The sequence below is a fragment of the Psittacula echo genome (assembly GCF_963264785.1).
Source record: "Psittacula echo genome assembly, chromosome: 2".
In the NCBI taxonomy this organism is placed as follows: Eukaryota; Metazoa; Chordata; class Aves; order Psittaciformes; family Psittacidae; genus Psittacula; species Psittacula echo.
In genome coordinates this window covers 115,483,991-115,497,762 of record NC_137737.1, presented here as the reverse complement: position 1 = coordinate 115,497,762, position 13,772 = coordinate 115,483,991, and the positions used below count along the sequence as shown (strand labels likewise).

Genomic DNA, 13,772 nt, shown 5'->3' with positions numbered 1-13,772 from the left:
GAGCGGAGCGGGGCTTGTTTACACGGGGAGGGGAAGGCGGAGCCGTGCCGCTCCCTTCCGCCTGGCGGCCACCGGAGGGGTGAGGGGTCCCGGCCGGCCCGGTGGTGCGGCTATGCCTTCTGCCCTGCAGCACGGGGAGCCTGAGCCCAGCAGAAGCGGGAGGCGAGACCACTTCCCCGGGCCCCTCGGTCGGGTGTTAGCCGGAGCTGTGGCCGGCTTTGCGGAGACGCGTTTGCTGAAGACCCCCGGTAGCTGTTAAGTCCGTTAAATTTTATTCGATCTGTACTTCTCCGTGGAACCTTGGAAGTTAGGCTTCTGCTGGAGACATCACGGAGCACATGGCTGAAGAGAAAAGGGGTCTGTACATCTGGCTTTTCCAAACGGATGTTTCCTTGCTTTAAAATGACTTTGCTATTATCTGACTAATACTGGTGCCTAACTCGATCTTGGGTTTGACACTTGTAGTAAGACTGTTAGTGAAGTGCCCAGCCATCAAAAGTATGGTTCGTCTTCCAGAAACGTTAATTGTAATTTTAGTTACGTGTCTGTGCTTTCTCTCACTTGTACTTTCACTGTATAAACTGCTTTTGTTGATGTTTCTATGAGTAAGACCTGTGCAAAGAGAAGGTAGGAGCTGAGCTGGTTATGTGGCACAGGTGAAATGACTATGTAAAGCAGCAGCAAAACTGGAAATTAACCACTTGAGAGGAGCAGTAGAGTTCTTTTACTGTGATGCTTTACGTTATTATCTGGATATATATTTTTTGTTTAAGACATGCTTTTTAAGTCACTGCTCATCAGAGTAGTACGCAGGACAGCATTGGAATAGAACTACTTGTCAGAATGGCAGTGCGGTGACACTTGTCAGACTTGGTTTCTTATAGACGCCTAGCTCAGACTTGAGTCCCTTCATGTCATGTGTTGAGGAAACAGTGCAAGCAAATGGAGCTTGTACTATCACTTGAGTGAGATCTTTGAATTGCTCTTCAAAAAAATGGCATCAACTTAAAAACTAGTATGCGTTAAAAATCTGCCTTAATTCTCTGGCAGGTCTTAATAACTTACCATAACTTGTTTGTAAATGTTTGTCTTTAGCAACACTCATGAGCTGTGTGAGAATGCAGCAGAGATAAAAATACTAAGCACAGAAGCTCACATCCTTGGAGTTCTGAAGTTTCTTAAAATATCTCTTTAGGTTCTTTGGTGAAAGGGTTTCAGAATTTATCTAACAAACAAAACCAGACAGACTGTTCAAAATGCAGCATTTACTTTGAAGAATGCTTTATTCTGTTGTTGCTTTGTTATGACTATTTTTGTTCCAACTATTGTGGCAGTTAAGGAACTTGTGAACCTGAATCATCCCTAGTGTTCCTTGTGTAAATGCAGACCTCAGTAGTATGATTATAAACCAAAGTAATCATCATCCTCTTTTAATAGAAGAGTTAGTTGTGGCTAAAGATTTGATTCCCTCCCTTGACATAACATAGAAATTTCAGCTTATTACTTGAGAGACTGACAGGACTTGATTTTTGTGTTACTATAAAAACTCAGGAATGGAGGAAAGCTTCACACTTTGATTTTCATAATTTTGTAGTAGTTTTTCGTGTTTCTGTAATTGGTCTTTTGCAGGCTCTGGCATGGAGTAGTATAAGTGAACATCATCATGAACTGCATCTAAGTCCCCAGGATACAGTTTTAATTTCCTAATTTTGCAGCTGTGGCTGTTGTAATGAATCTTTGAGAACGAGCATCCTTGCTGTTCTGTGTAGGCTGCCTGACTTTGACAGTCTGAACCATCCTGTGCAAAACCTGACCTGAGGGTCAGAGAACCAAGAAGCAGAAGCTGGTTCAGTGGAGTTTTTCACTGCTCTACTTTCTTTATTTTGATTCAACAGGCTGCAAGCCTGACTGCAGTTCTTCACTCAAATTGTGACTTCCTCTTCTGGCTTCATGGAAAAAATGTTACTTTGTGCTATATGTAACTTCTTGTGGTGAAAGCCAGCATATGTGAGTGTAGGGAAAGCAGTACTAGGCATTTGCTTTGGGCAGAAGAGCAGTACAGTGCAATGAAGTTTCTTGTGAGCTTCTGTAATGGCAAGCAGTTTCTCTGCCTTCAGAATTCGTGCTCTATGGCAGGGGAGCTACTTTTTGGAGTCTGCACATACTATTGCATAGTGACAGTGCTAACTGTATCCTCTGCACAAGATGTGGAAATGTAGGATAAATTCTCAAATGGCTCCACCTTAATAGGTTTGGCCAGACTTAGAAGTAAAATTTTTTCTGTGGTGTTTTTCATCTCCAGTTAAGAGGAGGAGAGGCATGATTAATGATCAGCATGGTACAGCAGAATGTGTGTACATGCATGTCTCCACAGCTGCGTGTTTCAGTGCTTATGATTGTTTTGATGGTTTCACTTGAAAGCACAACTCTTTCTTAAGGGAACATGAAATGCTGTCCTTCGGTAGTAATACTTCTGCCTTTACTTAGTGGCTATTTCACTGAATTCGTAATGTAAAATCGGGTTGATTTAGTATTTCATCTCTCTAGAAATAAGCTGTCCCTTTTAATTGTGCAAAACTTCAGAAAGTCCATGTGTTACTTCCTGAACTTTTCTATAATTTGAAGAGCTCAGTTACTGGTTTGCATTTTTAGTCCTGTTACAATATATATTTTTCTCCAAAGTTTAGGACTTACATAGCTTATGAGCCTGTTGAAGGCTGTATGTTCATCAGCAGTCTCACTTAGAGAAGCAGTGCAACTACGAAATTAATGTCCTGTTTATGTGTGAAGCAGTTCCGATACACAGAAACTAAGTTTTCTACTGTGCATGTGTTGATCGTCATTCACACGTTAACAGAGATGTGAAGGCCCAGGCTGCTGCTTGATTCTTCAAGTAGTGTTAAACCACATGCTTCTTGTGGTTGCTCAGTCCAAGGAGACCAGATTATATTGAATTTCAAGTCAAACCCCATAAATACACGTAATATAGAGGGGAGGTGGGGCGGGCCCTGCACTGATCAGTATTAACCTACTCATCAACTTTTGCCTATCAGCAACTTGTTAATGTTGGTGTAGCCGAAAATACCCTTACAATGTAGCAAATTGTGATGGTAGGAAATCCTGAACGCAGTGTCTAAGTGCTCCATACGGTAATTTTTAGCTTCTTCATTTTCATGAGATAGTTACTTTTTGTTATTGAAGGAGAAAAAGTTAAAAAATAGAACAACTTTACTGTCCTTCTGAGTCTTGACTTTAGACGAAAACAGAGCCCTCCCCAAAATTCAATCCTTCTTTAATAAAGGAAACCAAAACTATATTGTGAATTATATACCTTAACATTTATTTTCAAAGTGGAAGTCCTTCTTAAGTATTGCATTTGTTAGTAACAATTGATGCGTAATTTAACAAATGTATATATTGTAAAGGTAGGTTTTCTTTAAAATAACATCTGGGATTTAAGAATCTTTGAAAATACTATATGAACTAATACTGATTATTTTCAACTTCTGATGAGAAAGATCTGTGAAGGTATGTTACTACTTATGCTTTTGGCAAAATTCTTTCTAAACACTTGATGGAGACGTATAACAGTTGAAATTTTGTATGAGGGTTCCAGGTAAGAGTTTTGTCAGCTCCAGGTGAAAGCTTTGTGAGGTTTCAGGTATGTCCTTAGCATTGCACTTATGCCAGAGTTTTACTGTTAGAGCTGCACTGATAAAGGCAAATTGGCTTCTTAGTTTTTTGTCTGTCGCACTTCCCCTACATTTGATCTTTTCAGTAATCATGTGATAGTAGGGTTGATAATGTACCTATATGATGGGTTCCTCCCCTTCAGCTTTCTGATAGAAGGGTTGAACTGGATGAATTAAGTTTAGCCAGCACAATTGCCCTTGACTGCATTGATGAACCATTTGAATCTGAAACTTAGAGCTGAAAAAAACATGTGTTTTCACGTCGTTTTGGGCAGGATCAGTTCTCTGAACTGCTTCACTATGTTTTTCCATGGGCTTCAGTGCTGGCTAAAGGTTGGGAGTGAATGTGTGAGTGAGGAGGGCAGAACTACACCAGTCCAGACTTGAACTGTGACAGGCACCTGCTTTAATAGCTAAGGTGGACTGTAAACAGGCCTAATGTTATCTGGCTGACTTGCATAGTTGTTACTTCTGAAAAGGCTTGCGTAAATGGTGTGGCGTGCTCTCCAGGTTACTCAGTCCAAGACCTGCACAGTGTAAATTTTGTGGTTAGTTGCAAGGTAAAGAGAAGAATTTTCCTTTGTGCTGCCCTTTATATGCTAAACAGGGATATGTGAAAATAAAATGCAAAAGAGTCAAGGGCTGTACTCCTGATATTGCCAGGTGTCTTAGGTAGCTATACTCCATGTGTCCTGCCTGCATTTGCAGTCTGGATGGCTTGGTGATGCTTGTGGTTTGAAATAGGGAAAATGTTACTTTTTGCTCTCTACAACTACCTGAAAGGAGGACAGAGAAAGGAGGTGGCTAGTCTTTTCCCATCGCCCCCAAGTACCAAGTTGATAGGACAAGAGGTAACAGCCTCAAGCTGTGCCATGGGAGGTTTAGATTGGATATTGGGAGACATTTCTTCACCAAAAAGGTCATCAGGCACTGGAACAGGCTTCCCAGCGAAGTGGTGGAATCACTGTCCCTGAAAGTGTTCAGATAATATGTGGATGAGGCCCTCAGTGTTACAGCTTAGTGATGGACTTGGCAGACCTGGAGTGAAGGTTGGACTTGATGGTCTTAAAAGTCTTTTCCAACCTAGTTGATTCTATGATGTGAAAAGTCAGAGCCGACCCAAAACTGTAACATCTGCTGAAAATGTCATGCATGCTTTTTTTTTTTTTTTTTTTTTTTTTTAAAAAGGGGCCTTGAGGCAGCAAGTTTCACAAAGATTCTACAAAGGAAGCTCTGCATTTACAAGTCATGTGAAGCGCCAATTATTGCTTGTGGTAAAATATAACTTTGTTGTAAGATAACTTTGACTGGGCTGCAATCTCTTCTTTTAGTGAAAAGATTGCAGAGCTAGGCCTTAAATAGAAAGGTAGGCCAGTACACAAAAGTGTTAAAAAAAAAAAAAAAAAGCCTTAGTTTTCTTCTGATTAATAATGTTTTGCTCTTCAGGAGACTGAGACTATGTTTATGAAAAACAACAAAAACACCAAAACAAAAGTGGGGACTTAGGGAACAAAAGCAATTGCATATTATTAAAGAAAAAAGTGAACTTTGCCAGTGCTGTTTTCTAAACATAGAAAATAAAGGCCCCCTTCCTATAGCTGTCTCAGTTATGTGGAATTTCAGCTTTACCTTTCAGTTAAATGCCATTGTTCATTAATCGTCTTCACAGATTTGCTGCTGCTTTATCCTTATTTGCTGCTGCTTTATCCTTTAGGCTTGGTATTGACCCCTTTGCATGGGCTTGGGACTCTTTTTTGATGATATTTTCTGTCTGATGGCTTTCTTCAGGAATTTGGTCTTAATGGAAGAAAAATATTTATTTTATGTTTTTTTTAAGTAGCACAAAGCTAAAACAGTGTAAATTACTGTGTATTAATTACATACGGTTGGTATCATCCTGTTCAATGCTCAATTTAATAAGGAATGTTTCCTTTTTTGAGTATTATCTTGATGGGTAACAGTCCACTTCTAAAAAAGCAGCATCTTCACAGTAGCAATTTAGATGCTTGCCGGCTGTTTGTAGTTCTGTTATAAACAGTAGGTCCATGGACACTTTCACTGCATTGTTGGGATTGTTTTTGAGGCTGCTTGCAACAATCCGGTATTCATAGGCAAAGCTTTCATGGCTAATTCTGAAATAGGTATTTAATACTCGTAAGGCTTTTTCTGATTTTTAAACAAGTATTTAGGAGTGAATAAATACTGATGTAACTAACCTTGACTTTGATTAATTTTAACCAAAAGTTTGTCACTCAAGAAATGTAATTTCAACTACATTCTTGTAAGATAAAACAGTTGTGTGATGCTGTTTGGAGAACAGTGGTCTTCTAAAACCATTTCTTACAACAACAACAAAAAAATTGAAACAAAAATAAGATAATCACACAGTAGTATTAAAACTGGTCATGTTAATTTTGGATGAACTAATCCTATGCTATCCCTGTCAAGTTTCTTGAATGCTATTGGGTACTGAGGTTTTTCTCGAAAACTGGTGACTCCTGGGAAGATAAGATGTCATGTGAAATCCATATGTGGTTACTATGGGCTTTCTGCATGACTACGTTCCACAATGAAGGGGGTGCAGCAGTATAGGGCATGCTTTTTTGAGAACATTGTTATTCTGAGTGAATATTCTTACAAGCTAAGATACTGTGCTGTGTTTTCATCAATCTGCCTAGGTGAGCTTGATGTTGAACATGAGTAATTTTTTTGTTCTTGCCTTCTCCCCCTCTCCGTTTTTAATATTCAAGTATTATGGACTGTGATCTAAAATTGATGATAGAAGGGTTTAGTAAAGAAAGTAACCTTGAAAGAGGAAAACCTGTTGGAGAAATCGTAATGTATGGTAACTACTTTAACTCTGTTATATTCCTCAACAAATGCCTTTTTTTTTTTTTTTTTTTTTTCTAGTTCACATGAGAGATCCTAATAATCAGCTTCACATAATTAAAAATTTGAAGATTGCTGTCAACAACATTATTACTCACCCACCTCAGCCTGGTGCCATTCGAAAGCTTTTGAATGATGTTGTGTCTGTCAGTCAGCCTGCTGAAGGACTGGTAGCTAATGTGATCACAGCTGGAGATTATGATCTCAACATAAGTGGTATGTAATAATACTGTATTTTTCATAACTTAATCTGGAATTTACTGTAAGGTTTCTAACCTTGATTTCAACTTCATGGCATGTATTAAAATTACTCTGAGAGTTGATCAGTTTTGAGTCAGTGTTTTTAATGAAACTTCAGAGTTATCAAATAGTTTTGGTTTTGTATCATGCCAGAAGAGTGGTTAAACTTAATAATTCTTAATTTAATGTGTCATAATGTGATTTTCTGAACTTGTGTTAAGACATATTACTTTAATGTAGAAAATACTTGTGCTAATATTGTGTTAATAGCACATCAGATGAGAAGTTTTCTTGTTACAAAACTGATAATACTGACTTGTTACACTTGGTTGAATAAGTATCAGTGCTTATTTATAATGTTGGTACCAAAGTACAGTTATGTTGAAGCCAGTCCTGCTGACTTCTCCTGTTCTTATTTTTACTTAGTGCTTAATGCATAGAGTTCACGAAGTTGTTATAACAAGTGTAAGGAAAAAAAGGTTTTTGAGGAAAGGTGTGTGATTCCTTGTCTTGGTTTTTTTTGCCATGAAACTCAGTGCTGCCAAAATGGCTAAAATATACTAAACATGTTGGTTTTATATCTCCAAAGGATGACGCATTGTGAATAATACTAAATGAGACCTGATCTTGAGAGCTGAGAAGATTAAACTCCTCCCAACTAAGACCCTAATCCATTGAAGCCTTTGAGTACATACTTAATTCAAAGCATGTATGCATTGCCCTGTTTAAACATGAGTAATTTATTGTACTGAAAGTTCAGTGTGCAGTAAGGAATTTGGCTCTGCTATAGCAGAAGACTGATGAAACTTCATGAGAATTAGTAACTGATGATGTTGGTTTGTATTTTATGTTGATGAAAAATTGCATAGTTCTGCATATTTGATACCTAATTTATAAGGCACATCCTCAACTTGATGTGAAATATTGATAGTAAAGGAAAAGACTTGAGCCTGGAAATTCTAATTTTTAAGGGCTATTTGAAAGTGCACCTTTTTCCAGTTTCCATGCCCTTGTTTATCTGTGACATTGGTGAATTGCTTTTTTTTTTTTTTTTTTTTTTTTGTGAAATTTTTTTGAGGGGAAGTCTGCTTCAATTCTAGAGGTTGGAAGACCCTAAGAAAGCAGAATGGTTTCAGTGAAGAGACTTTTCCAAAATATTTCTAATGATCTCAAAGTGAGGTATTGGAAGAAGGGAAGAAAAAGAGTGGCTATATCAAGGCGTGCTTTGTAGCTGTAGAAGCAAATAACTCCTTTTGTTTTCCTTGTTAGCTGCTGGAGCCTCAGATGTGCAAATTGTCGTACTTGACTATCTTCTGTCTCTCAATGATTAGGTTTTTATTTCCATATGGACTGGCTATATGCTTATTTGACAAAAGGAGAGATGTGTAAGATCATGGAGAATGACAACTTTCTAGTTTTGTGGTACCTGTTTTAGGACTTTAGCACAAAACACTGGTACAGTGTTATTGATGATGAAACTTGGATCCCATTACATTGTAGGAGGGCATGAGGAAGTCCCTAGCTTTTTGGGTAGAATTTTTTTTTCCCCCTACTTAGAAAACTGTGAGTGTTTACTAAGGAACTTATTTTTCTCAACTTTGTTACAGCATTTTATTGAAAACCAATGGAAGCGTTCATTTCTGGCAAGAAAACATAATCTTTTGGCATAGAAATTTGCAATATTCTAACCTATTCTTTAATTTGCTCTTTTGGTGAATTAGTTTTCTAGGGTAGTAGTATTCAAACATATTTCATTAATCTTTAATGATGATCAAGTGCAGTCTAATTTGAAGGTTTTGAAGGAGAACATAGTCTTTAAGAAGCTCACATCTGAGTGTTTCTAGCACTGGGAACATGATCCTGCTCTCTTTTAGAAAAGTTTTAGAAGTACTGTAGTGAATTGGTTTAATTGTTAGTAATCCTTCTTTATTACACTTAATAGCCTCATAATTCCATATCCTTGTACTGAGAGACCTGGCTGGTTGCTGAAAGAGTGCTGATATTCAGCCATGCCTGCTTTTCCCATCTGCTGGTGCATGTAGAGAGCGAGGAAAAGTGATTCCACTAAAGACTTAAGTTTTTTCTCTCAAATAGGTTTTCAGCTGGATCACTTCCCTAGCTATGTTTGTTCAGGGCTGCATGATGCTAATGCTGGCATGCAGCAATGCAGGAATATGATGTAGATAAGGGAGAATGTTGGGACAACCACTTTTGGCAGCTAACATCTTCAGTTATTTTAACTGTGGTACTACATGCTGAGAAATCTTAGAAACAAGTGTTTTATTTATAGTATCATCCAACTGGAGAAGTAAAATAGTATCTAAATATAAACTTAATTATTTACTACTTTATAGATTTCCATTTTTATTCAAGCCCAGAGTTCTGGCTGAATCAGAAATTAATATTGAATTCTGTTAAAGTACACTGTCAAATGTTGAGGATCCTGAAATGTTCATGATTAAGGTTAGCTGGAATCAAATATCTTCAGTCCCTGATGGGTCTGCATGGTATAGATTTTCTGCTTCATGCTACCAGAGCATAAAAGCCAACAGTGTGTTTTTAGTATAATAATACCGTGTTTTTTCTATCAGATCGCTCAGTTAAAGCTAGTGTTCCTTGGTACAATAATTGGAAAGAGACACTGATGGAACTGAACACATCCACGTTTTATTCAGGTATTTTTTGTGGTTGGTGCCAACTTGCCAAATTGCCCTTTATTCCTTTTCCATGTGCCCCATCTACCTTTCCTTACCATCTGCTACAACTGTTTAGCACTCTTCTTGGCGTAGATGTGTGTTCCTCCATTTTTTCCTCCCTAAATGAAAAATTGTTGGTGATGGTTTAATTTTTCTTTTAGTCACATTTCTACTCCTGTTAATCTAAATCATTTGGTCTTTCCATTCAATCAGTAAGTCCAGAGTGGTGGTGGGAAATGACCTGATGCTGTAAAAGCACTGTCTTGTTTGATCTTATGGAACTGTATTCTGTCACTGTTACGCATTTCAACTGTAAATACTTTCTGCTTCTCTATAGAACTTCCTTCTCAGGGTATAGTAGTGCTTTTCAAATTGGAATTTAAGTGCTGACTGCGCTTAGAGCACCTGTGCCTCTGTTATATGGATGTTCTTTCTGGAGAATGACTCTTCCAAACAAACAAAAGAATCTTTCTAATACATTTCCATTTGGTTTATAAGACTTATTGCTACCAAAATGCATTGTTTTTTGATCTCTCTTCTTAAGAGTGAAGCTCTATGTTACGGTCTGTAAGCCAGATTTTTATGATTTTCAGTTTTAGATATTAAAGTTTATGCCTTTGGTTAGTAATAACTGTCCTTTCAGTAATATCTGTTCAGATGCTGCTAAATGCCTTCCTTTTTGAATGTGCTAGAGTTCAGCTACCTGACTGACCAAGATGAATTTCACAGATAACAGTAAAGTACAAAATTTCATGAAGTAGATTTTGCATTCTAAACCTGTTATATATGAATATTACTTACCAGATCTTTTTCTTAACAATTTCTGAACATATTAACAAATTTCCTATTATACTTCAGTTATGCTTGTTTAGTATACTGAAAATATACTACTGGAAAAAAGCAAAACATAAGGTCTGGGTGCCTAAATGACAGTGTTGCTGTGCACTGCAATAATGTGTTATGAAATGTGAATTTTTAAAATATTATTTTGAATATGGTATATGTTTATTATTTTAAGTATCTATGATAAATGATTACAGCCCTATAAATGCTCTTGAGTGAATACTGTTACGTATGTTGTGGTTGTGTAGAGGGGATTCAGTTGCCTCTGTATCCACTCCCAAGGTTCTTAACAGGCTGAAAAAGAAACAAGAGGGGGGGTGACTCCATCTCACAAAACAAAGTAGTGGTTCCCTGTTTATAACCGCGTTAGATTTTTAAAAGCTTTTTTGCTGTGGTTCATCTGTAAAACAGAAACAGAAAACTGAAAACAGCTTGAAACTAAAATGTGGTTGGAATTTTGGCCTTAAGCAGTTTATCATTGTTTGGCTTGAACCTGAGTTACTACAAGGCTTGGTTATACTTGTGAAAAATATGTGTGAGAGTCACTTTCTCATGGTTTGTTTTCAGTAATGAGCTGTTTCCCTTGATTTAAATAGCTGTCATATTTACATGTAGGACTTGGTAAAGCCAAGGGCTTTTTATTCCCTAGATGAATGCTGAGAGCAGTTGCAAGAGAGGCTATAATCAAAAGATAGAAGTGTGCCTTGTATTGATCTCTTTTTTTAATGTGAGATGTGCTAACTGCCAGGCTGAGTTCAGTTATGAAATGTGACTATATCTGACTTCTGTGTGGATGAAGCTGATGTAAGACGTCCTGAATATGTAGGATTAAACAAAATGCATTAGCTTAATGCATTGTAAAATGCAATGTAAAAAGGAAACACAGTTTACTGAAGTCAGTTAAGAAATTGAGGTAGTAGGTTGGAGGGGGCGGTGGAGTGGGGGCTTACAAGGCATTAGAAATTCTGACATGAATTAAATCCAGCAATGTGTTTTCTTGGGGCCAGATAAAGAAAATATCTTCATGATTTCTCAATGCATTTTTTTTTCTGTTAGAAAATTGTTATTTTCTAGTTTGCAGGTGAGTTTACTTTGGATTCTAGTTAACTTCAGTGTCAAATCAGGTTGATTTTGCTCTGGGGTCTTTTTTTTCCACTTGGAGGGAAGGAATTGCAGTATTGAGATGGCATAAAACAGGCTTGAAAGAAAAAATAATACTTCATTACTTGAATGAAAGAGTGGAAAGAAACGTACAAGATTTTTAAGTTCATAAATCTTTGAATGTTCCAGGCGTACTTGGTTCCTCTTGGTTTATTACGCTTAGGAAAACAAAATCCACATTGGAAAAGTGCATTTGACCATGGCAGGTTAACATTATAAGGGATTGCATAGTACAACTTAGATGGGAGCTTTCAGCTTTTTTGATCACTGCTTTGCCAGATGCACTGTTTATTTTAGCAGGGCAGAGGAAAGGGACTACTGTCAAGTCACAACACTTGCAAAAAGCTGTAGACAGATTGACAGGCTAGGGTTTTAATAATCCTTAATTTCTCTACATACTCTAAAATTAAGTTTGCTTTTCAGTCAATTTTTACATCCCTAATGAGGCAAATTCAATGAATCCTCAAAGAAATTTTAGGTTTTCCTTCTCTTTCCCAAGTGTGTGTGTTTAAAGAGGTGGTAAAGTTAGTTACTCCAGCAGGGACTGAATGCATGTGAACTTATATCGAGGAAGTTGGTACTTAAGATAAAATTCAGTTTCACAGGATTTGATTCAAGTGTTACTGTTTCTCCCACTTGTGTGTATTTTAGGTGCTTTCTCCTTAGACTGTTTCCCCTTCTTTGCCCTGCCATGTAAACCTTGTCAGAGTTTACAAGCTTCACTTTTAGGTGTAGTCTTTCATATTTCCTTTTCATAAAAAGAGTACATAGGAGTGTTGCCAAATATTCTAATTTGTCCTGTCTTATTGTGTATTCCAGCTACTACTCCTTGGTTTGAGAACTACAGAGAGTGTTTTCTTCAGTCCATGCCTGCATCAGATCATGAATTCTTAAACCACTATGTTGCATGTATCCTTTAGGTGTTAGAGCTCTCTAGTGAAGGTTGTAATAGCTGGCTGTAGAAACGGAGACTTTGAAATTTTGCAATAACTCTTTTTGACAATAAGATTTGAAATATATCTCCTCCCATTATGTCTATACAAACTAATTTAATAAGGGGAGTCAGGGTTTTCCTTTTTGGTAATTTTCTTGTTTTAAACCAAAACATTTTTGGGGTTTTTTTGTTTGTTTGTTTGGTTTGGTTTTTTGTTTATTTTTTTGTTTGTTTGTTTTGGGGTTTTTGGTTGTTTTTGTTTTTGTCCCAAACTTAACTGTAACCTAATACCTGTAAACTAAACTTCCTCATCCTAAAATGCTTTCTGCTGTAGATCTTAAGGTATCTGTTGACTTTACCTTATGTACAACAGAGGCTTATCTGTTTGGGGTGCACCTGCTGCTTTTTATAGCTTTTTCTAGCAGATGGAGAGGGGAGGTTGGGGAGGGTGTTTTGGAAAATCGGTGAACTTTGAGCTATTTTGGACGAAAAGGAGCCTGGAAAGATGCCTAAATGCTTTAACTTCCCCTCCCTACCCCTCCTCCCCCCATGAAAACTTGTGCCTTATTTACTTGTCTACAGGGAAAATAAAAATATGTACTGTTTCATGATGTTTAGCTTTACAAAAGTTATAACACTGCAGGTTTCATAACACCTGCTCTGTTCTTAACCCTTTACTGTGCTTAATCATTTCAATTTGGTGGAACAGGTATATTAGTAGCCATTACAAAGAACCATTTGTGCAGAATTAACTTGGCAAAATATTGATTCTGGCCTTTGATGTCTAAATTTTCATAACATTTAAAGTACAACTTGCTTTCTGGGTTCTCTGAATTAATGTCTTTGATTTGGTGTATATGTACCAGAGCAGAATGTTCCTCATTAATAATTCTGTAGTTGCAGGGAGGTAAAAATCTGAACACTTGTTTTTTTCGCTCAGATGGTGTTACTGTGTTTATAAATACCAACTGTTATTATTGCTCAAGTGATACCTTAAAGTCCCAACTGTCTTTGGAAGTTGAAAACTAAAGTATCCAGGAGGTGAATTTCAGTTACTGTTTTGTATGTGAACAGTTGGTCTGTATCTAAAATCTTAGATGGACTATTAGCTATTATGTATCAGCTTAAGCTTGGATTCTGTGCAAACTCCTGTTTCATCTCATGTTCAGATGTTAGTTAAAGGAGTGCTTAATAGTGTTTGTTTTATTGTGACTAAGGCCAAATTCTAGTTACACAGACTTTTGTGAAAGAGTGTTTTACAGGCTTAAACATTGTACTCATCTATCTCATTTCATATATTTCCTATTTTATTATATG

General features: G+C 37.2%; 1 protein-coding gene across 11 annotated transcripts in view; it reads left to right on the top strand.

Annotated features, from left to right (window-relative positions):
• TRAPPC8 (trafficking protein particle complex subunit 8) overlaps positions 1-13,772 on the top strand; it is a 54,243-nt gene that overhangs the window by 488 nt on the left and 39,983 nt on the right. For 6 of the 11 annotated variants that reach the window (XM_080611582.1, XM_080611580.1, XM_080611578.1 and 3 more), the window contains exons 2-4: positions 6,603-6,797; positions 9,413-9,496; positions 12,341-12,430. In XM_080611582.1, coding sequence (XP_080467708.1) covers positions 6,603-6,797; positions 9,413-9,496; positions 12,341-12,430 — 369 coding nt within the window. Of the gene's footprint in view, positions 1-4; positions 358-4,239; positions 4,967-6,167; positions 6,798-9,412; positions 9,497-12,340; positions 12,431-13,772 lie in introns of those variants that run through there. The other 5 variants (XM_080611576.1, XM_080611581.1, XM_080611583.1 and 2 more) reach the window with 4 other exon arrangements.